This window comes from Populus nigra, chromosome 9, assembly GCF_951802175.1.
Source record: "Populus nigra chromosome 9, ddPopNigr1.1, whole genome shotgun sequence".
Lineage (NCBI taxonomy): Eukaryota > Viridiplantae > Streptophyta > Magnoliopsida > Malpighiales > Salicaceae > Populus > Populus nigra.
In genome coordinates, this window is record NC_084860.1 from 6,421,932 (window position 1) to 6,445,541 (window position 23,610).

At 39.6% G+C, this 23,610-nt stretch overlaps 1 protein-coding gene and 2 long non-coding RNA genes across 3 annotated transcripts; 2 read left to right on the top strand and 1 right to left on the bottom strand.

Annotated features, from left to right (window-relative positions):
- Positions 1-11,063: 11,063 nt before the first annotated feature.
- Positions 11,064-12,491, bottom strand: LOC133703607 (uncharacterized). Its single transcript, XR_009843914.1, has 2 exons — positions 12,263-12,491; positions 11,064-12,133 (listed from the first exon to the last, which is right to left on the bottom strand). It is a non-coding gene; the product is annotated as an uncharacterized LOC133703607 (long non-coding RNA).
- A 4,313-nt stretch (positions 12,492-16,804) lies between these two features.
- On the top strand, positions 16,805-18,487 carry LOC133703691 (uncharacterized). Its single transcript, XM_062128298.1, has one exon. It carries the CDS (start codon positions 16,805-16,807, stop codon positions 18,485-18,487), a length of 1,683 nt encoding a protein of 560 aa, XP_061984282.1.
- A 309-nt stretch (positions 18,488-18,796) lies between these two features.
- On the top strand, positions 18,797-20,336 carry LOC133703606 (uncharacterized). Its single transcript, XR_009843913.1, has 4 exons — positions 18,797-19,117; positions 19,212-19,422; positions 19,541-19,784; positions 19,880-20,336. It is a non-coding gene; the product is annotated as an uncharacterized LOC133703606 (long non-coding RNA).
- Positions 20,337-23,610: the final 3,274 nt, after the last annotated feature.

The following is a 23,610-nucleotide window of genomic DNA, read 5'->3' on the forward strand; positions in this document are numbered from 1 at the left end:
ACATCATTTATAACGTCATAATTTGAACAGACTTCAACCATGAAAGTTCTAGGAAATTGTCTCATCTTTCCAGGGTAAAATTTGGAGATCATTTGCACTTCTAGAACTCGAAATATGGCCTGAACACTGAACAGTGTCTGGGCTGCAGAACAGATTCAGACTTTTCTTTGTTGCTACAATTTGGACTTGAAAACTGCCTTGTTAAATCTTGGGCTCAACATGAAAGTTGTAGGCCTATGTCTTATCTTTCCATCCATATAAAATGGACTTAAATCCAAGATCTACAGCTCCAGATATGACCCAATTACCGAACAGTGTTCCAATTTGGACTGCACCAGCATCTCTTTGATGACATTTTGGTGTATTCAAAATCTTGGGAGGATCATTTAAGTCACCTACACACTGTTTTGACAATCTTGTCTACTAACAGTTTATTTGCAAAGGAATCTAAATGCAGGTTTGGGGTTACTTCAGTTGATTATTTAGGCCATGTTATATCAGAACAAGGAGTTTCTGTTGATCCGTCCAAAATTGTAGCAGTTCTGGAATGGCCAACTCCAACCACAATTAAAAGGGTTCGAGGATTTTTGGGTTTAGCCGGGTACTACCGAAAATTTATTCGGAATTTTGGTACCATTGCTGCTTCCCTCAACCAGTTGTTATCCAAAGATTGTTTCAAATGGAACGACATGGCAGAAAAGGCATTCAACGATTTGAAACAAGCATTAACATCTCCTCCAGTTTTGGCTCTACTAGATTTTACATAGCCGTTTGTCATTGAGTGTGATGCTTGCGGAGTTGGCATAGGAGTTGTGCTCTCTCAAAACAATCGTCCCATAGCTCACTACAGTGAGGCTCTTAAATGTTCAACTCTAACTCTCTCCACATATGAAAAAGAGATGTTAGCAATTGTGAAGTCCATTAAGAAATGGAGACCATATTTGCTTGGTAAACCATTCATTGTGCGCACAGACCAACAAAGTCTCAAATATTTGTTGGAGCAACCCATTACTACACCAGCTCAGACCCGTTGGTTACCAAAGATTATGGGATATGAATATATCATTGAGTACAAGAAAGGAGTGGACAACCAGGCGGCTGATTCTCTCTCCCGGGTAACTGAATTTCAGTTTCTGTCCATTTCTACTCCACATGTTGATTGGTGGCAGAAGCTTCAACATGAAGTGGCACATGATCCATTCTTTAAGACCTTGGCTGACAGTACATCTTCCACTACTGCATTTTTATACCGAGATGGAGTTTGGTTCAACAAGGGTAAGATTTATTTGAGTCCCACTTCCTCTTTACTTCAAGATATCATTATGGAATGTCATTCTTCTCCTACAGGAGGACATTTTGGTTATCAAAAAACACTATCCCGACTCAAACAAAGCTTCTCTTGGCCACAAATGCGTGGGAAAGTCAAAGAATTTTTGAGAAGTTGTGATGTTTGTCAGCGATACAAAACAGATTCCATGCGACCTGCTGGATTACTTCAGCCATTATCAATTCCTGACAGAGTATGGACTGACATCTCCATGGATTTCATTGAAGGGTTGCCACCATCCAGTGGTCATACGGTGGTTATGGTGGTTGTTGATCGTTTGTCTAAATATGCACATTTTGTTCCCATGAAACATCCATATACAGCTGCCACGGTTGCACAAGCTTTCGTCTCGCACATAGTCCGGCTGCATGGAATCCCAGCTTCCATAGTTAGTGATCGGGACAGAGTATTTATTAGTTCTTTTTGGCGCACACTGTTTCGGCTTCAGGGCACTAAGTTATGCATGAGTTCAAGTTACCACCCTTAAACTAACGGGCAGACGGAGGTGATTAATCGTGTCTTGGAGCAGTACTTGCGGTGTTTTGCAGGAGACCAACCACGCAAATGGATTGACTGGATTCCATGGGCAGAATTTAGCTATAACACCTCAGTCCATTCAGCAACCAAAATGACACCTTTTGAGGCAGTGTATGGAGTTCCACCTCCAAACTTATTGATGTATGTCCCTGGAACTTCCAACGTACAGGCTGTGGATGGATATTTGCGTAATCGAGATGCCATTCTATGTGAGTTGAGAAAGAATCTCTCATTAGCTCAAACGCGGATGAAATGTCAAGCGGATCAGCGGCGTCGTGAGGTTAGCTATGAGGTGGGCGACTTTGTATACTTGAAACTGCAACCTTATCGACAGACATCGGTGGCCTTTCGCAGCTCTTTGAAGCTGTCACCCCGGTAATTTGGTCCATACCAAATTACAGAAAAAGTTGGACCAGTGGCCTATCGTTTGGCTTTGCCTTTGGGATCTTTGATTCACAACGTCTTTCATGTTAGCATGTTAAAAAAACATGTTGGCCCCGTCACTACCATCTCTACTCAGCTTCCTCCTGTGACTGATGAAGCCAACATTCTGCCTCAACCTGAGACAGTTCTTGATCGCAAAGTCATCCAAAAAGGCCAATACCGTCCCAAGGTTGAAGTTCTCATTAAATGGAAAGGCGCCTCAGCTGATGATGCCACTTGGGAAGCTGAACGTCGATTGGCTAAGTCCTATCCTGCATTCCTTGCGGACAAGGAATCTTAAGGGTGGGGAATTGATATGGTTATCCCTGCAGAGTAGAATGGTACGTGGGTATATGCATGGTGTAGGGACGTGGGGTGAATGAGGAATGGGTCTTTGTTAGTTACTGATGGTTGCTGGAAACTAGTGTAGTGGGAGGAATATTTCCTTATTGTTAGTTTCGTATTGTTAGTGCTTTCCTATTTTTAAGCAGGTTGTTTACCTTTCTCAGTTTAGTCGACTATAAAATATAGCCAATAGGTTGTTTTGAATTATGCAGAAAATAAATAACATCCTTCCTACTCTTGTCTCTTCTTTCCTTCTTTCCTGATTCTTTTATGGTTGATAGTAAATTACACATCATAGTGCATGGATGTATGATGTTCAAGCATTTCTATTATTTCACGATATGTCTCCTGACTGTCATCCTCCCATACCAACTGCTGCGTGCAGAGCTTAAAGGGCTAGATTTGAAAACTGGTTCCTTCACCTTGAGGCAGCTAAAAGCGACCCCTGACAATTTCAATTCAGAAAACAAGATTGGAGAGGGTGGTTTGGGATCCGTATACAAGGTTTGTCATCTAATGAATTTTTCATATTATCACAATTTTATTATACTATAGCACTTAGATGCGTGATTGACTTCCTATGCAGGGTGAAACCTCGTCTTTAATTTGAATAAAGCCAAAGACGTGCTTGGAGCTTCGTTTGTACGTAATCATTTAATGATGATACTGTTAATGATCAAGATTTAGACAACGTTTTGTTGCTTACCATCCATCTTGCTATGGTTATGGATTTATAATTCTATACATGTAAACGGTGTATGAAAGCTATCTCCGTGGTTGTGAGAATTCAGAGCCCCAGGCACTCTTCCTGGCCAGTGATTATTACTCCCGATTTATGGGGATGGATATTATGAATATTTTTAATAAAATTTAAATTTAAAGAAGGAATCAGCTTGTTTTTGTATGAGATTTTTTAAAAATGGTGTACTAAAATGAAAAAAAAATAATAAAGTTTATTTACTTGACTGATGAAAACTGAAAGTTGGTATATCAATGTTGCAATGTTTTTTAATAAATGCCAAAGTACACGTAAACAAAAAAAAAGGAGTAACTAACAGAGTTTGGATGAAAGTGCTTGATTAGAATTCTTAATTGAGTTGGTGTATTTAAAAAAAAATTAAAATAAAATTCATGCATTTGATTGATAAAAAGGAGTAAAATTGGTGTACTGTTAATGCAATTATCCCTTGTTTATGTTATTGTGAAATAATGTCAACGTAAGGATTATGAGTCAAGTTGACGGTAAACTTTGATGTATAGAAATCTAATATGGTATTGTGTATTATTGTAAAACAAGGAAATTAATATATAAGATATTGGAAATAAGAAATGGACTAATTGAAAGGCGTAGAAATTAAGGTGTAATGAAATGTCTTGATATGAATTGAACAATGATGCTTGCATCCGCTGGCACTGGGCTGGGTTGCTGCGAAACTTAATGATTTGAATCTACAAACACGTACAGGAGTTCATTCATCAAGAATAACTTGTAAGGCTCCTCTTATACACTCTGGAGAGCGACATTTTTAGTATTTCAATCTGGTAGTTGTCATACCAAGTCCAATAATCTTGTTCCAAGGAAAAAGAACCACAACTGATACAACGTAAAAGAGGTGTCTATATGCTTAGCAGAAATCTAGGATGAAATGAGGTCCCATGGATAAAATTTCAAAAATTCCCTTCTGGAATATTTTAAAGGGATTTCTTAAATGCAGGCAGGTAAATATTGTTGAAGTCCCATGGATAACCTTAATTTGGAAATGGAGCTCTTACAGGATATTTTAAACGAATTTCTTAAATGCCGACACGGATACCTGCGTTAACAGAATATGCTGCTAATCATGTAAACCATGTCATGTTCATATATAGTTTTCAGGGGGAAAAAATACATTATATATCAGATGCTAAGCAGGATTTTAACTGAATATCTTTGGAGTTAAATCTGCAATTTATATTTATATCTTTAAATCCTATCCAGATTTTCTCTCTCAGCACAAACTTGGTATCCCAGGATCAGATATACCAGGCCATGTCCTTGTAGCTTTTAAAATCCATAGAAATCATCAATTATATACGTTGTTGATTAATAATGTGAACGAATGAATGAAGAACATAAGAATGTGACATGCTTTATTATTCATTCACCCCAAGATATAAGCACAAACACTCATGAAGAGGGAGCAGCCATGCACCGATTTTCTCAATGAGCAAACATAAAATGAATAATTTACTTGAATAATATGATATTTTTTTTGGGGGTGAAATAATGCTAATTCTTACTATAATGAACAGGCATGGTTTCGATGTCTGATTCTTATATTGCAGTTTGCAGAACCATTTGAAATTCTTACTATAATTTCCATGTCTTACAGAAACGGACTTCTTCCATGCCCAAGCAAACATGAGTGCCCCAAAAGTATGATATTCTTTTCCCTCCTTAAATGAGAAGTAACGAAGTTCTTTAAAATCAAAGCAAATCTGTTTCAAATTTATCAGCATACCGAAATCAGTCATCAATATCAGTGTCTGTGGACCGTCAAAGCAGGAGACACCACCATCCTTCACTCAACAAACTCCTTGTCACAAAAAAACCATTAGTATTCTCATGTATATAGTAGCTGGAGGAAGAAAGATCATACGCATGGTTAGAGATGCTCAATCCAGCTGAAACATTTGGAAACATCATGATTGACTATCATGTCGGTGATTCAGAGATTTTCCCGCACTCGTAGTTTTATGAGGTGAGCAGCAGCAGCAGATCCAGATCCACCTCCACCAGCAGCGGATCCAGCATCTCCAACTGGCTCCCAACACAATTGGCTGAAGCTAGACAGAAAAAGCTAACAATAAACTCAAGGAAAGGAGGAAAGATTTTAGAGGACCCTACACTAAGATCCAGCGGCAAAGGAGCTCCAGCAACGCAGCAGCAGCAGCAGATCCAGATCCACCTCCACCAGCAGCGGATCCAGCATCTCCAACTGGTCAGGCAGTGGCAGGGATGGCTCCAGCGGCTCTAGCACCGGCGGTGGCTCCAGCAGCGGATCCTTTGGATCCAGAAGCGTGACCACTTGTCTCAGCAGCAGTGAGGAGCATCTCGAGCTGCAGCACCACCACCAGCAACTGCCTTGGTTTTGGTTTGGAATCTAACTTGCTTTAGCTTGAAGATCTTCGTCAGTTTTTGCTCTTGGTTTTGGTTTGGGGTATTTAGATTCATATTTTGAAAAGAGCCGCCGCCCACTAACACAGAAGCCTTCCCTTCTCAGCACCACTCTCCCCTCTCATCAGCCAAAGTTTTCCCCTCCCTCAACCGACAGATCTCACTCTCCCTTCCCTGACCAAAACTAGAGAAACAAAACCAGCCGCTCCCCACAAGATCTTCCCCCTCTCTTCCTCTGTTTCTTCTCCCAAACCAAACAAACCTGAGCCCATCACTTCCCACTAACTCAACCGACCCACCACCACTTCCACCTCCTCTCCTGTTGTGATTTGTTGCTCTTTTGCAGACTGACACGGCTTCTATCCTGTTTAGAAGCTATTGGGTATATCGATTCACAGGAATGATGGGAATACAGCTCTGCATCTAGCTACTGCTGGAAAGTTAGTTCCCTGTTTTGGTAATGTTGATTTCCACAAATAGAGAAGTAAAGGTATTACCTGCAAACATGCTCCCATCCAAAAAGCCTTCGATCACCCCTGCAAACCAGACTCCTGCAACTCTACAGACTCTGAATAATCTAGCCTCTCAAATACCGGTCATCACAACTTTCAAGTCCACAGATCCTTACCCTCCCCCTCCCCCTCCTAAACACCCACAACAACCTTCCATCCCCCCTGTTACACTAAGCCTCCCGACACCTGTGCACCAAACCAGAAACGTCCAGAACAACAATCCTCCTTCTAACACAACCTTCCCAGCCTTTGCCCCTTCTAAGTTCTTTTTTGAACGTTTCCCATCATGGTTAGATTATCATGACCTCAAAAAGAGGCTTTCAAAGATTAGTCCTGTTACCAATCTTTTTGTCTCCAGGAAAAAAACATCACGAGGGAGACGGTTTGGCTTTGTTTCCTTCCTCTCCATTTTAAAAGAATCAGAAATTTGTGATAGCTTGAACCTTATCTGGTTCGATCCATACAAAATTCGTGCAAACCCAGTCAAATTTCAAAAACCTCTAGAGGGGAAAAAACCAGACCTTGTTATAAAACCACAACCAAAAGCCATGCCTAAACTCACCTTCAGGGACTCCCGGACATTTGTTGAAGCTCTCTCTGTCACAAAGGACCCAAAGAAAACGATGTACTATGAGTCTATCCCTAATGACAAGGAATGGTTTCTGAGAAGTTTAGTGGGATCCATAAACACAAACGTGGACTATGCTCACCTTGAGCATATGGTTCTAAAAAATCGAGAATCTATGGAGAAAGAGCTGGTTAATGGATCCTCTGTTTTGAAAACATCATTCTCTCATCTGAAACCATGGAAAAAGGGAGCTAAAGCTACAGATAGATTTGTGTGGGTGTCTATACTAGGATTACCTTTGATAGGATGGAACTGCAGATGTATTGATTCCATTATTGAGAAAGCAGGGAAGATGGTTGGATAAGACATCACCAGCGTGAGCCAAGGATCTCTCACGGGAGTAAAAGTGTTGCTGAGCACAACTTCCTTTGAAACTCTAAATGAGCATGTTTTACTGGTTTTAGATGGTGACGAATTTGATATCTCAATCATGGAAATGAAACCGGATTTTTGTCCCCTATTGTCTACAATCAAACATTCAATGGATATTACTGCATTATTAGATGAAGAGTCATGCAGCGACTTTGCAACTTCAGATGAGGTCACGGCAGCGGGCTTAAAGACTACTGACCCTGGCAGTGACCGTTGTGCAACGGACACTACTATAACAGAGCAACAAAAGACAGATGTGGATAGCGATTTCTCTCTCATCTTCTGTCAGGGGCACACTGGGCCAACAAACAACTGGGATCATACTGACACAATTTCAAAAAAACGCCTGCCTTTTCCCTGAAACAGATGAAACACATAACCTCCAGACGATAGATCAGCAACCACACAATGATACATATCAGCCACCCCCTGCAATGTCACACAATAACAGATTAAAGGAAAACATGCAAGAGGCAGCCGACAGTGACAGCAGCACAGATGTCTCTGTACAATCAGTTACAGGAGTGGGTCTTGTAAAATAAAAAGGCATCACAGGCTAGGTGAAAGGAACAAGGCTATCTAACACTTCTTTTGCCCAGGTTTTAAGGTCCTCCTCCAAAACAGCAAGAACCTTGAATTTAGACCAGAACCAATTGCAGAACTCCTACTTGGATTTCATACGTGATCTGGCGGAACCTCAAGAAGTAGTGGATATGGAACTAAAGGAAAGAAAAAGGAAGAAGCTTAGACAAATCAGAAGAATTGACCCTAAATATACATGCATAAAAAGGAAGAAAGTGAAGAAAAACAGACATGCTATGGCTAACAGAGGCTTAGCAGATGTTGATCCTGACTCTTATAGAAACACTTATCTAAAAGATAATAGCTCATCCCCTGCTATTAAGTCATCTTCTGATAAACATGCAGATATTACCTCAAATCATGCCTCCATGGATACAGAGACCAGTGATGCACAGACTAGTCTACCAAGCTCTTTGAGCTCTCAGTGCAGCCAGTAGGCCTCCTCAGAAGCGATCAAAGAAAACAACAGGAATGCTAGAAGCAAAACAAGGAAACTGAAACTGTTGCAAGCTAGTGGTAGTGTAGCCAACACTACCGAGAAAGGTGTCTGCTTTGATTCCCTCAATTCAGGAATTAAGCAAGGAAATGTGCGGTTTGAAGCAGCCTACAAGGATAATCAGGCTGATGGTTTTGATAGAGTCAAGGAGACTCGGGAAATGTTACATGATGCAGCGGCTCTGGGATTGGGAATCTACCAAGATCTTATAGGGTATGAAGAGGGAGTTCGAGGGAACATTGACAAAGAAGTAGACGAGTGGACATCAACCAATCAACTGTAAGTTCCTCACCCTACTAAGTTTGATTAGGCTTGGTCTTGCTATATCTATGAATATCTTTGCTTGGAACAGTTGTAGGTTGGGTATGTTGAACAAATGATATTCCATCCGGAATACGTTGCTCAACAGTAATGTTGGCATCTACTTTCTATTAGAAACAAAAAAAGATAACTGTTGTGATTCCTTCATCAGAAATTTGTGGAATGTTGTAACTGTTAAATGGGCTTTTCTAGAGTCTGTTGGCAAATCAGGAGGGATCATAATGATGTGGGATAGCTCTATCTTTGAGGTTAATTCCATAGAATTTGGGGGCCAATGGATCAGCCTAAGCGGAAAACATGTTAATTCTTCCTTTAACTGCATGGTAGTTGGTGTATATGCTGCATCTTCTCTACAAGACCGTGCTAAGCTGTGGGTAGACATCACCACTCTGAAGTTTTCCTTTGAATTACCAATGGTTGTGATAGGTGATTTCAATGAAACTCTTCATGCTCATGAGAGAAGTAGCAGCTATATTAATCATTCAGGGTCAGCTGCTCTCCATAAATTCCTATCCGATTGTGCTCTGATTGAATTCAAACTGCAGGGCAGCCGTTTCACTTGGTTTGGGGGGGTTTCATGAGCTGTATCGATAGGGCCTTTGCATCTCTAGAGTTCCACCTTCAATTTCCATTCTTATCACTCTGCCGCTACCCTAGGGGGATGTCTGATCACTGTCAATTGCTTCTTCAGACACCGAAGGTTGATTGGGGATGGAAGCCTTTCTGCTTCCTTAACTGTTGGTTGTCACACCCTTCATTCTTAGCTGATTTTCAGATCCTCTGGTCTGATAGCTGCAAGGAATTTCCAGGGGACTATAGATTGGTAAAGAAACTAGGAACTTTGGGGAAAAAATTGAGACAATGGAACAAATCCACTTTCGGTAATCAAAATACAAAACTTGAAGACATTCAGAACTCCATCACAACCATCGATGATATAAGCGAGGTGTGCCTCTTGTCTGAGACTGAAAAATCAAAGCTTAAGAATCTGAACTCTAAGCTTTGGGATGTTAGCATGAAGATTGAGGATATTTGGAGACAGAAATCCCGCCAAAATTGGTGCAAAATGGGGGATAAAAACACCTGTTTCTTCCACCTTTCGGCAAGTTTGAGAAATGGCCGCAACCACATCAGCAAGATTGAACTGAATGATAGATTTTTAGTCTCTCCAAATGACATCAAAGAGGGTGCTGTCAACTTCTTCTCATCTTTGTTTGCCAAGCCACAATGCAAAAGAATTGAAATGGAAGGCTCGGGATTCTCTAAAATCTCAGAAGCAAGATCAGTTTGGTTAGAAAGATTACCTTCATTGGAGGAAGTGAAGCAAGCTGTATGGGATTGTGACGGTTCAAAAGCCCCCAGTCCTGACGGGTTCACCTTCTCCTTCTATAAAAAGACATGGAATCTCATCAGCTCTGACATCTTTGTGATGGTCAAAGAATTTTTCAGAACAGGTAAATTACCAAAGGGGATTGGCTCATCCTTTGTAACGTTGATTCCGAAGACTAAGGGGTCGTGCAGATTCTCCCAATTCCGGGCGATTAGTTTGATTCATGGGTTATATAAAATAGTGGCAAAACTATTGTCCACTAGGCTCAGAAGTGTCTTACCAGATGTGATAAGTGTAAACCAGTCTGCTTTCATTACGGGGCGTCAAATTCTAGATGGGTTTATGATAGCAAACGAGGTTGTCCATGCTATTCGCAGCAAGAAGGACCATGAGTTTTTGCTAAAGGTAGATTTTCATAAAGCCTTCAACTCGATTTTGTGGGAGCATATCGATTCTACCATGGGCTATATGGGTTTCGGCTCTCATTGGAGGAATCTGATTTTTGAATGTTTGTCCACATCTAAATTGGCCATCCTCATAAACGGCTCTCCAAGCAGAGAATTCAGTGTGGAGAGGGGTCTCAAGCAAGGGGACCCCCTCTCTCCTTTCCTATTTGACATAGCAATTCAGGGGCTAACAGTTTTATTCAACAGGGCATCTGATTCAGGTTACTTCAAAGGCTTGCAGACTTTTCCAGGGCATCACATAACCCATTTGCAATATGCAGATGACACTTTGATTTTCCTGCCAAATGATTATTCCTCTCTTCTGCATGCCAAGAGGATCCTTCGCTGGTTTGAGATCATTTCAGGATTGAAAGTTAATTTCTATAAGAGCTCACTTATAGGAATTAATTTGGATAACGAATACACTTCAGGTCTGGCTAATGCAATTTTCTGTCATAGTGACACTTTCCCAGTCACATACCTTGGGCTGCCTCTTGGTGCTAACCCAACTAGGGTCTCCACTTGGAAACCGGTATTGTCAACAATCAGAGCAAAGTTAAGCAAATGGAAAAGGAAGTTTCTGAGCATGGCTGGGAGAATATGTCTTATTAAATCTGTCTTAAAATCTCTACCTCTATACTACATGTCTGTTTTTACTATGCCAAAGGGCATTACAAAGGCTATATCCTCCATCAATCATTGTTTTCTCTGGAAGGGCACCTCAAATTCACATGGTATTTGTAAGGTTGCTTGGCACAAGGTAATTAAGAGTAAGCCGCTTGGAGGTCTTGGGTTGGGTTCTATTCATAACAAAAATCTGGCTCTGATGTTTAAATGGCTCTAGAACCTTGATAAAAGAGTGGTAGGAGGTTGGCAAGATCTTATCCTACGAAAGCACCGGCCATACTTCGTAAATGGCCTTCCTGTGTTTGCAGGCTCTTTATCTCTAACTTGGTGTGGCTTGGTATCTACAATTTCCTTAAATCACAGCATATCCGCTCCCCTCCAATCCAATGTCGGGTTCAAGGTGGGCGATGGGAGAAACATTAGGTTCTGGTCTGATTCCTGGCTAGGCCACGCAAACCCTCTTCAGTTCATGTTTCCTAGGCTTTATAACCTCTCCCTGCAACAATCTTTAAGCATTGTAGAAGTCCATAACCAAAGTGATAACTTAATCAATCTTTCTTGGAGAAGACCCCTTCGATCCCGCGAGCTCTGTATGCGGGAAAGCTTGATAGCAGAAGTGGAACGTGGTCTAGTCTTCTCTAATGGTGAAGACAACAAGATTTGGAAATCCCACAGCTCCAACGTTTACACAGTCTCCTCAGGATTCCATCTTCTTGATGGTTTAATTGTTTCAACAAACCTTCACTCCCCTGCTCTGCTTTGGAAAGGGTTTGCTCCTCCGAAAATAGATGTGTTCATATGGCTTCTCCTAAACGGCAGTGTTTCCACAAAAGATTTCTTAGCTAAGACAAGAATCATCAATTATGAGGAAGCTCTTTGCCCTTTCTGCTGCAAGGAGATTGAGACTATACATCATCTCTTCCATCTCTGTCCTACATCTTGGTCTCTCTGGGGTAGACTCTTTAGTTGGTTTGGGTGTGTAGGCTGTCTGCCAAAAGACCCAAATCATAACCTTCAGGAATGGTCCGGCCTGTTAAAAGGAAATTTTCAGTGTCAAGCAATTACCCTTCTCTGTAAAGGATTATACTGGTCAATTTGGATAGCACGCAACAATATGATCTTCGACTCCAAAACTCCAGACTGGGATGTGATTTTTGACCTCACCTTTCATCGGTTGGCCTTTTGGTTGAAGTCCTCTGTTAAAAATTTCAGTTACACAGGTTCTGATCTTTATAGAAATCATGAATGTATCATGAACTGGACTAACTAGTCGGGGTTATAAATTCCTCGCACTCTTTATGTTTTAACTCCCCCCTGTAATCTTTCTTATTGCAGCCCTCATCTTCTTAATGGGGTCACCTATTTATAATATACTCGATTACTATAAAAAAAAATATCAGTGTCTGTGTATTTATTTGAGCACGAGTACTAATTTTAATGTAGATTTTTTTGCCTTAATTCTACATTCTATTCTGCAGACAGATCTATTAAGGATGTATTCATTCTCAGTTTTGTTGGACAAGTAAGGTTTTATCTGTAACCAAAACATGGCCTCAAGCAGAACTTGAGCACCTCACGTTTTCACCATCAATATCACTAATCAGAAACTAAAGGTTGATAGAACAGCCTCTATCGATTCGAGTTGAACACTGATTGTGACAAGCCACTTGGAAAAGTATTAGCCAATGACTAATCGATTTGAAGTTATTTAGTAGAGTAATGTTGGGATGTTGTCATTAATGGACAACAACATCTGCAGCCCTAACCTAAAATGGAGGGAGGTCATTGTCAAAAGGCTACAATGGTAGGTGTGGGTTATTGTTAAACAAGTTGCCCCAACCATTGACAAAATGGTGCAACCCATGTGATGCCACCATTAGTGCCATAATTTATGGCTAAGTTGTCTTACCATTGATGCCTATAAATAGAGGCATTATTTGAGAGAAAAATGAGAGAGAGAGAGAGTGAAAAGCCAAAGATGTGAGAAATATAGGAAAGCGTGGGCTGCCAAGGGCAGCTAGTAGTAGCTGCCATTGCAGCACTGCAAAGAGAGAAAAGAGTAAGGTTGAGAGTTTGAAAGAGTGGATGATTCACCTTCCTCTATTGTTGTAAATCTTGTCCTCTCCCTATATAATGAAATGGCTTCTCCCGTGGATGTAGGTGGTTTGTCGAACCACGTTAAATATTGTGTCAGTGTGCTTAGCCTCCAATGGGCAACTATCAGAACATCAATGGTCGGATTCTCCAACAATTGGTATCAGAGCTTATGGTTTAAAGTGGTGTTTGATTTTTGCTCACAAATGAAAGTTGTCAAAATTGTGTTTTGACCATACCACCGTGTAGAAGAGGAAGAGACGAGCACACTGGTGAAAACAGCGCAAAATTTGGACGTCGAAAATGGCCGCACGCGCTGGCGAAGTGGCTGCCCACGTGCGTCAACGTGCCCCACACATGCCACGCGTCTTCTTCACCCAAATGGGCTGACCCGACCCGAATACCAAAGGTCTCGACCCACGTGACTGACCTGGATATGGATGACATCATCATGATGTAATTGCGACAGCAGCATGTATAGTTGGCATGCCAAGTCAACGCCTAGTCAGCTGACATGTCAGCACAGTAGGACCCACCTACCACGTCATCAAGGCAAGCTGAGTTGAGTTGAGCTGAGACGAGTTGGAGTCGAGCTGCGAGCTGAGGGAAAAGATAGTTGATCCTACGTGCAACCAGATCTGAGATTGAATCTGGGCCATTCATCAGGCCATAATTGTTTTGATCAAATCTTAGCCGTCTGAAATGCGATTCGGATGATTTCAGACTTGTTTCTAGCTAATTTGATCACTCCGGATGCAATGGTACGATTTGATTGTTAAGATTGAGACCGAAAATGGTGGTGGTGAATTATTAAAGAGAGATTGCCTGATCATGAGGCATTTGAAGGTCATCATGGTGGTCGATGGAGATGAAGAAGAAGAAGTCTCAAATGTTTTCCCAATTACATGTGCTAAACTACTAAGTGGGGAATGTTTAATTGCCTTTAATGAAGGAAAAATTGGGACACTCTGGACACCCGATCATATGGACGATTTGAGGTGGAGAGTGGAAATTGATGAAGACCAATCTTGATGAATCTAAGCACTGGTAGTCTCACCAGATGTTGAGAAATCAGGTATAAAACCAGGATACCCCAGATCACATGTAAAGGAAAGCTGCAACAAAGCTAGCAAATGATTATATATACGGAAAGACAGTACGATGGATAGATATGACCTAAGAAGTTCTGTCTAGGAGATTGGGTTTTCAGCAGGACCGGTTTGACCCCTCCAATCTTTCCTGAGATCTTGCTTAGTTGAAGGATTATCCATACGATACTATTTTCTTATATGTAACAGTTTGTAATGAAACTGTTGAAGACTAGCAAGATGACGACATAAAGGAACAGTTGGGTTCTGTATGTTCAAGGATCTGATAGAGTGGTGATTTCTCGAAGGGAGAATTGATGAAGACCCTGATAATGGAAGAGAAATACAGCAAGGGATAAAAATTGACACCCTATTTTGACTTGGATAGGTGTTCTGATAGGATGAGCTGCTATCAAATTTAAGCAAGGAATAGAGAGAAATCTGGAGAACAGAAATTGCACGAGGGCACACAGAGATTATGCAGGAGTACCTGTAGGATCCAATGAGGTACTATAATGAGACAACAGGTGCAAGGAGAATAAGAGTTCCCAGATGAAGCTCAGAGCAAAGACTATGTGAAAAAGTTGTACAACAGGAAGTCTCTTGTGCTCTTGATAAAGGCAACATGCGAGGACCTTTCCAATGCATACAAGGATGGAAAGATGAGCTGTTGCAGAGGCACCTAATTGAGGGGGTGCAAACGCTTATGATAAAAGGTGACCACCTATGAAAGGCGAAGACACCAAAAGAGAGTTGGTGTAGATGGAGCTATCAAGCAAGAAATGCATAGAAGCTCCAAACATAGAAATTGAGATGGAGGATTGCGAATAGTGTGCCGCAACTCTCTCTTTCTATGTGATCAATGGTAGTGATCTCTCCTATAGTCCACATGGTGGTGGAGAATCTTGGAGTCACTAGAGTCATCCCTGATGAAGGAGGATGAGACCGCTCCACGACGAGCGGAGACACCTTAAACAGAAGGTGTGAGGGCCATAATATGAGCCCAAGTTCAGACAGTCCCATGACAATAGGTGAAGACACCTTAGAGGAGGTGTGAAGACCATGATATGAGTCCAAGTTCAGACCGCCGCATGACGGGTAGAGACACCTCAGATAGAAGGTGTGAGGGCCATAATATGAGCCCAAAATCAGACTGCCGCATGACGACGAGCGAAGACACCTCAGATGGAAAGTGTGAGGGCCATGATAGGAGCCCAAGTTCAAAATGCCCCGGAGCCAATATGATGGCTAGATATAAGTGGACAGGTGTATGGATAACCAATAGAGTGGTTATGATGAGTATGGAGACAAATGCAGGATTGACTTTCATGGATATTTCCCCCATGCTAAAGATCAATGAGCTAGAAGACATTTGTCTTGGAAAATAAGTGGATGACTTGTGGAGCATTAAGACGTGACTGCTGGTAATGAGTAGAGGGCATGCGCACATTCTAGGAACAAGTTGACTCTTGTCAAGGTGGTGAGCTCGGTAATGGCATTGTAATACTCAGAGTATGAAGACAGATACCTTTAATGGGCTGCCTCCATGTTTAAAGGTGAAGAGCTACCTGAACTCTTGAGACTAAGAGCGAGAGACTCGTGGAGAAGTAAGGCGTGGTTCCTAGAGTGAAACAGAAGACAAACACAACTCCAGGATGAGTAGACTCTTGGAAGAGTGGTGAGGGGGTGTTGTAAGCCTTGGTGCGAGGCTTGAAAAATCATTCCGGACCAAGCATGCTTGATACGCTCGAAGGGGAATGTTGTGTCCCAGAGACAAGCTTTAACACTCTTCAGATGTGATGTGGGAGACCATCTGGTTGAAGTGATCCTTTGATGTGAGAAAGGGTGTGCTTTGGTAACTCTGGTGATTGAAAGGTTTGCAAGTACCTGTAAACTTGGCCATAGATGCTCTCGAAATGGTAAACTTGGAATAGTTGCAGGATGCAAGCTTGGGCTGAAAATGCAAGAGCATAATTACCCATATAAATGTTAAAGGAGGTGATTGTTAAGATGTCGCCATTAATGGGCAACAACATCTGCAGCCCTAACCTAAAATGGATGGAGGCCATTATCAAAAGGCTACAATGGTAGGTGGGTTATTGTCAAACAAGTTGCCCTAACCATTGATAAAATGGTGCAACTCATGTCCTGCCACCATTAGTGCCATAATTTATGGCCAAGTTGTCTTGTCATTGATGCCTATAAATAGAGGCATTATTTGAGAACAAAATGAGAGAGAGAGAGTGAAGAGCCAAAGATGTGAGAAATATAGGAGAGAGTGGGCTACCAGCAGTAATTGCCATTGTAGCACTGTAAAGAGAAAAAAGAGTGGATGATTAAGTTGAGGTTGAGAGCAGCAGGCATGTTTTTTATATATATTCCCAGCATTTCATTTGAAAGTTACTGACTTTGCGATTTCATTCATATACAATGACCTTTATCGAGCATGTGCATTTAGAGGCCATGATGAATCTTCGGCTTCTAATAATCGAGGTAATTTTTTGGAGATGATAAGACTTATGGGGAGACTGAATGTTGACATTGATGATGTTGTCTTAGAAAAAGCTCCGAAAAATGCAAAGTATACCTCGCCGACTATTCAAAAAGAGATTTTGCATATTCTTGTGAACAAAGTGAGGAAAAAAATTTGTGAAGAAGTTAGAGATGCAAAGTTTTGTATTTTGGTTGACGAAGCCAAAGATGCATCAAATAAAGAACAAATGGCTATTGTTTTGAGATTTGTTGACATTCAGGGTTTCGTAGGAGAGCGTTTTTTTAGTATTGTGCATGTTTCAGATACTACTTCTTCAACACTTAAAAAAGAAATTTGTGATGTGCTCGCTCGATATAACTTGCATATTTTTAATATGCGAGGTCAAGGGTATGATGGTGCTAGCAATATGCATGGCGCATGGAATGGACTACAAGCTCTATTTCTCAAAGATTGTCCTTATGCATATTATGTACATTGTTTTGCTCACCGATTACAACTGGCATTAGTTGCAGCAGCTGGAAATGAGATTTCTATTTGGTTATTTTTCTCAAAATTGACAACCATTATCAACCTTATTTGTGCTTCTCCCAAACGTCATACCGAGTTACATTATGCTCAGGCTATAGAAATTGCACATATGGTAGCTACTGGAGAACGTGAGACTGGTAGAGGGGCTAATCAAATTGGTAATTTACATCGAAGTGGAACTACTCGCTGGAGCTCTCATTTTGATTCTATTTGCAGCTTAATAGATATGTATGGTGCAACTATTACTGTGCTTGAAAGTATGGTTCAAAAAGGATCTTCTAATTCTATACGTGGAGAAGCTGGTGGTTGTTTGATTGTGATGAAATCTTTTGAATTTATATTCATCTTATATTTGATGCATAAAATAATGGGGATTACTGATTTACTTTGTCGAGCTTTGCAGCAAAAATCTCTTGATAGCTTAAATACAATGGATCTTGTATCAACTACTAAAAAATTGCTTCAAACTTTGAGAGATGTCGGATTTGATCTTCTCCTTGCAAATGTGCAATTTGTTTGCACAAAATATGAGATTGACATACCACATATGAATGCTTCGTACAAAAAGGCTACAGGTCGTTCATGTCAACAACAAGGTTCAGTGACAGTTTACCAGCATTATCATTATGATGTATTTAACTCAACAATAGATTTTCAGTTGGAAGAATTAAATTCTAGATTCAGTGATGAGACAGTGGAACTCCTTGTACTTAGCTCTGCTTTAGAACCTAAAGACAACTTTAAATCGTTTAAAGTTGATGTTATTTACAAGCTTGCTGAGAAATTTTATCCTGAAGATTTCAATGAACAAGAGATGTATTATTTGAGATCTCAGCTAGAGCATTATCAGATTGATGTGATTCATCATGAGAGTTTTCAGAATATGTCTACAATTTCTGAATTATGTCGAGGATTAGCTGAAACAAATAAGTCGCAGCACTATCATTTGATTGACAAGTTGATTCGTCTTGTTTTGACTTTGCCTGTTTCCACTGCCACTACAGAGCGGGCATTTTCAGCTATGAAACATGTTAAAACCGTGCTTCGCAATAAAATGAAAGAGGAGTTCTTAGCAGATTCTATGATGATTTACATTGAACGAGAGCTTGTTGAAGATATTGATTCGGATTCGATCATAGATGAATTCTATTCTATAAAACATCGAAGAGTGCAGCTTTGATAGTATAATTTATTTTTATTTTTATTTTGAATTTTATGTACTTTAAATTTTATTTTTTATATATTTTATGTTATGTATTTGAATTAAAACTTTAATGTTAATTTGACAATTTTATATATTCAAGTGAATGATTGATCTTAAAAAATAATTTATGTGTATTTATATCATAGCCCAGGATAGAAAAAATTCCTGGCTCCGTCCTTGTTTGTACGTGTAACTTTGTTTAATTTCAGAACCTGGAGAAGCAAGTAAAATACCTATCGTGTTTGGAGTTGTCACTTCAGCCGTACTCCTTGTTTTCTTGGTAATGGGTGTCATTTGTTGGAAATTCTATTTTAGAGACAAGTTCATGAAATAACGAGGTACATTGAAATCAATCATCTGCGTGCTAAAGCCTTTTCCTTAATTAGTTAATTAGCAGCTATTACACGCGCAAACATCTAGAATATAACACATCCGCGCATTGATGATGATGAAGCATTTCCCTTGTGTCACCAACAATTATGTGCAGATCTCAAGGGGCTAGATCTGAAACCTGGTTCCTTCACTTTGAGGCAGCTGAGAGCTGCCACTAACAATTTTGATTCTGCTGGCAAAATTGGAGAAGGTGGATTTGGCTCCGTATACAAGGTCTGTCACTCTAATATTCTCTTGCATATTATCCCAGTTGATCATTGGACCTTTTGTTTGATCATGCAAAATGTCTACAATAAATTCAATGCAGGGTAAATTGTCAGATGGAACTCTTATTGCTGTTAAGCAGCTATCTCCTAAATCCAGGCAAGGAAACCGAGAATTTGTGAATGAAATAGGCATGATATCTGGTTTACAGCATCCCAATCTTGTAAAGCTTTATGGATGCTGTATTGAAGGAGATCAGTTGCTTCTGGTGTACGAATACATGGAAAACAACTCCCTCGCCAAAGCACTTTTTGGTAACCATAATGGCATCTGATTAATTTCCAGTAAAATCTTCTTCTTCTTTTTTCAATAATAGCATCGACTAGCAAAGTTGAAGTCATTTTATTTAGTGAACCTCCTTTACTGGATTAGCTACAGGTTCAGAAACAAGTTTTCTGATGCTGGATTGGCTAACAAGATATAAGATATGTGTTGGAATAGCCAGAGGTTTAGCATTTCTCCATGAAGAATCTGCAATCAGGATTGTTCACAGAGACATCAAAGGTACAAATGTATTACTGGACAAAGATCTAAGTGCCAAGATATCAGACTTTGGACTAGCTAAGCTCAATGAAGAGGAGAACACTCACATTAGCACTCGTGTTGCTTGAACCATGTAAGTTTTAATCAGACTTAATTTGCAGCTTCCTTTATTCAGTGATCGCAATATACTCCGGTAGAGTCACTAATCTGGCATGGTTCTGATTTCAGAGGATATATGGCTCCAGAATATGCGCTGTGGGGTTATTTAACAGACAAAGCAGATGTTTATAGTTTTGTTGTTGTTGAGTAGTCACCATTTTTGAATGCAAGAAGTAAAGGCAGACAAATCAAGGAGTTGCAGAGAAAAAAAAATCTGGAGAGAATTGCCGATAATGAAGGTAGAAACAGAAGCAGAAACCAGAGAGTGTGGAAGCAGGAGATCACAAGATCAAGAATTCAGAGCTCTGATACCATGTAAAGATAGAAGATTTACACAGGAGTACAATAGAAAACTAAGCAGAGAGGTAAAGGAAGCAGAGAGAATGTCTGATAGGTGAAGGAAGAAGAAGAATATGTTCACTGTAATTCATTACCCTGTTTTACACTGTTACAGATCTTTTATATCAAGCTATAGACGTGAACAAGCTTCTGACCTCAATATTAATAGACTTTCTTAATTATCCAAGTTCCAAAGAAGAAAGATTATGCATTATATTAACATTCCAAAGCCAGCCATTAACCCACACTGTAAACTCATCTTCTCCACAAGTGGTAATTTTTTTATCTATTTTTACATTCTAAATTTCATCGTAATTTCTGGTGCGACATTAATATTGAAATTGAAAAAATTACACTTTATCAAAAAAATTGGAAAAATAAAATAGAAGAGACCATTGGATAAGTAATAAAAAAAATTACACTTTATCGAGCGTTTTTCATTTGAAAAATAAAAATTACATTCACAAAGTATTTTCTGAAAAATAACGAGACTGTTTTTTATAATACATGCACAACCCACAACCATACTTATTAATTAATTATTATTATTTATAAAACATGCACAACCCACATAGGTTACGAGAGTGTGTTCATTTGAGAAATATAAAAAACTCAATATTGAAAGCAAATGATGACTAACACAAGTATTAAAACCCATGGCAGCTTTATTTCATAGTATTTTTTTAATTAAAATATATTAAAATAATATTTTTTATTTTTAAAAAATTATTTTAAACATAATAATATCAAAACAATATATATAATTTAAAATAAAAAAAATTAAAATAAAATTCATTTTTTCTTTAAAAATATTTTTAAAACATAAAAACATACCGCTACAAGTGTTAAACTGTCAATTATGCACCAACTAGCTATATAATTGAGTCTATCATAAACTCCAAATAGCTTGTTGTCCTTTAGCACCTGGTGGAAAAGAGATTGGTCTCTGTCTACATCTGTCAGTATTTGCAAACCAAAAAAAAACAGAAAATTCTACATTGAAAGTAAAAATAAAAACCTTCGTGTTCTTAGTGCAATTTATAGCCAATGGTCAACAATAACGAATTAAAAAAAACCATTGAAAAATCACAATGGAATAAGGTTATCAATTCTGTATTAATAGGTGTTTTGATCTTTAATAGGAATGAAATATTTTAGTTTTGAAATGTTTTAATATGTTATTTCAAAATTGTTTTAAGGTTGTATTGTTCGTGTGTGTGTGTATATATATTCAACAAATATAATTCAAATTCAAGATAAATTAATTATAAATTATGCAATACAAACACAATGTCAAATAAGTATAATTTTAAAATTTAAAATATTTCTAAATAGTCAAGATTAAATAGATCTTTAACTTCAAGTAATTCAACTTAAATAAAATATCAAAACATTATGAAAGTAAAATTTTTCAACACAAATATTTTAAAAATAAAGTTAAGTCAATGTTATTAAGGCTAATGAGATCTAAAGCATCTCTTGTTTTGCTCAAATTCCTACAAAATATAAACATGAAAAAAAACAACATGAATACAAACCATATATATTAGTGATAAATCTAATTTTAAAAAAGTAATATCATTATTAATGAAAATAGCAGTAATAATTTTCAATATTATTATTAATATTATTATTATTAAAAATAGTAATGAAAAAGAGTTTTTAATATTTAGGTGATTGTTGTAACCCATTTTTGGGCCCCCCCACAAAAATATAAATATATAGCCGGAAGAAATTAGAAAAATAATAAGAGGTGGGAGCGCTCAGAAAAGAATCAGAAAAATTGACTAAGAAGGTTCGAAAATACAAGGAGTGAATTTTTTGTACAGTATATACTTGAATGAGGAAAGCCCTGTTGGAAGAGAAAATTTAATTTGAAGAGAAAAGGCCAAAATTGGATGTTTATTGAGACAGTTGGATTTTATTGAAGGTTTAATTGAATTTATAGAGGTCTTGATTGCAAGGAAATTTGATTTTTAAGTCAATTTAAGCTTTAATTACAAGAAATTAAAGTTTTGGAGCCAAATTATAATGTTTAGGAATTTATTAGGTCAAATCAGGGGCTTAATTGCATAAATATTGAAGTTTAATGGCCAATTAGGGACTTAATTGAGAAAATCTGAAACCAGGGACCAATTTGGAAAAGGCGCGTAAATAGAGGGGCTGTATTGGATGGATTCAGGGGCCTAATTGAAGAAATTGGAAGTTTATTAATCAATTAATGCAATTGCATAAATCAGAGGCCAAGGACCGAGTTGAAACACGCGGCCAACTATGGGGGCAGAGACCGAAATTGGCAGGGATGCAATTGCATTAATTCTTAAAATCAAAATTACATTTGAGGACTCCATAGAATAAAGGATAAATTGAGGGCTGTTTTGAAAATTGGCGCGTTTTGGCGCCTTGTGGAATTTTAAATGAAACGGCGCGTTTTGTCTAAAACGACGTCGTTTCAAGTTAAAAAAAAAAGAGCAGAACAGTGTCGTTTTGAACGATACTGTTCCTCTTTCTTCTTCCCCCGAACATGCAGCGGGGAAGAAGGAAAAAGAAGCTTTGTTTGAATTTTGCCGGGCCCTCTCTCGCCTCGAGCCCACCGACCAACCCGAGACCCCACGTCGTTGGACCACCGACCGAAGATACTGGCCGACCACCTGCCGCACGCCTGCCAGAAAAACCGAGGGAGCTGAACCTCGGCAGTAGCACCCAATGGCCGACCAGCCGCCGCGAGACCCGCTCCCATGCGCAACAGTAAGAAGTCCCACTCACTTTCTCTATAAATAGCACCCAACGCAGCTGTTGCAGAGGAGGGAGAAAAGAGAAGAAAACCCGAAATAGAGAGAACGGAGAGAAGAGAGAGAAAGGGAAGAGGCTTGATAATGAAGAGAAGAGAAAGCAAAACGAAATACCAAGGGAAGTGAACAGTCGAGTCTCGCCACTGCTTGGAGCTGTCGTCCGTGAGCCACGACACCGCCACCGGCCTCCACCGCCAGCGAGCAGTCAGAACAGCAAGGCACCGCCTACCTTCCTTTTAGAACCACCACTTGGAAGAAGAAGCAGAGAAGCAAAGTGACGGAAACAGTGAAGCAAAGCAAACAGAAGCAAACCAGGAAGAAAAAAAGCAGAGACTATGGTCTCTACACGGAGGAGAAGAAGAAACGTGCCTTACCGCCTGGAACCTCCGCCATTCCACCACCATCAGCGCTGCCAACAATAGCAGAACCGCTGTGAGAGGGAAGAACACCATCGAAGGAAAGGGCAGGAACCTGCGCCACGGTACAGACAGGAAAAACAGCAGCAAAACACTGCCCGCCACTGCAGGGAAGAGCCACCGTCGCTTTGTCATCATCACCACCTCCAGCTGCCACCATTCTCTCAGTCGGCAACAGCACCATGAGAAATGGAAGGAGAAGACAGAAACAGAGGGAAACAGAGTAGAAAAAAAACACAGTGAAGAAAAGGAA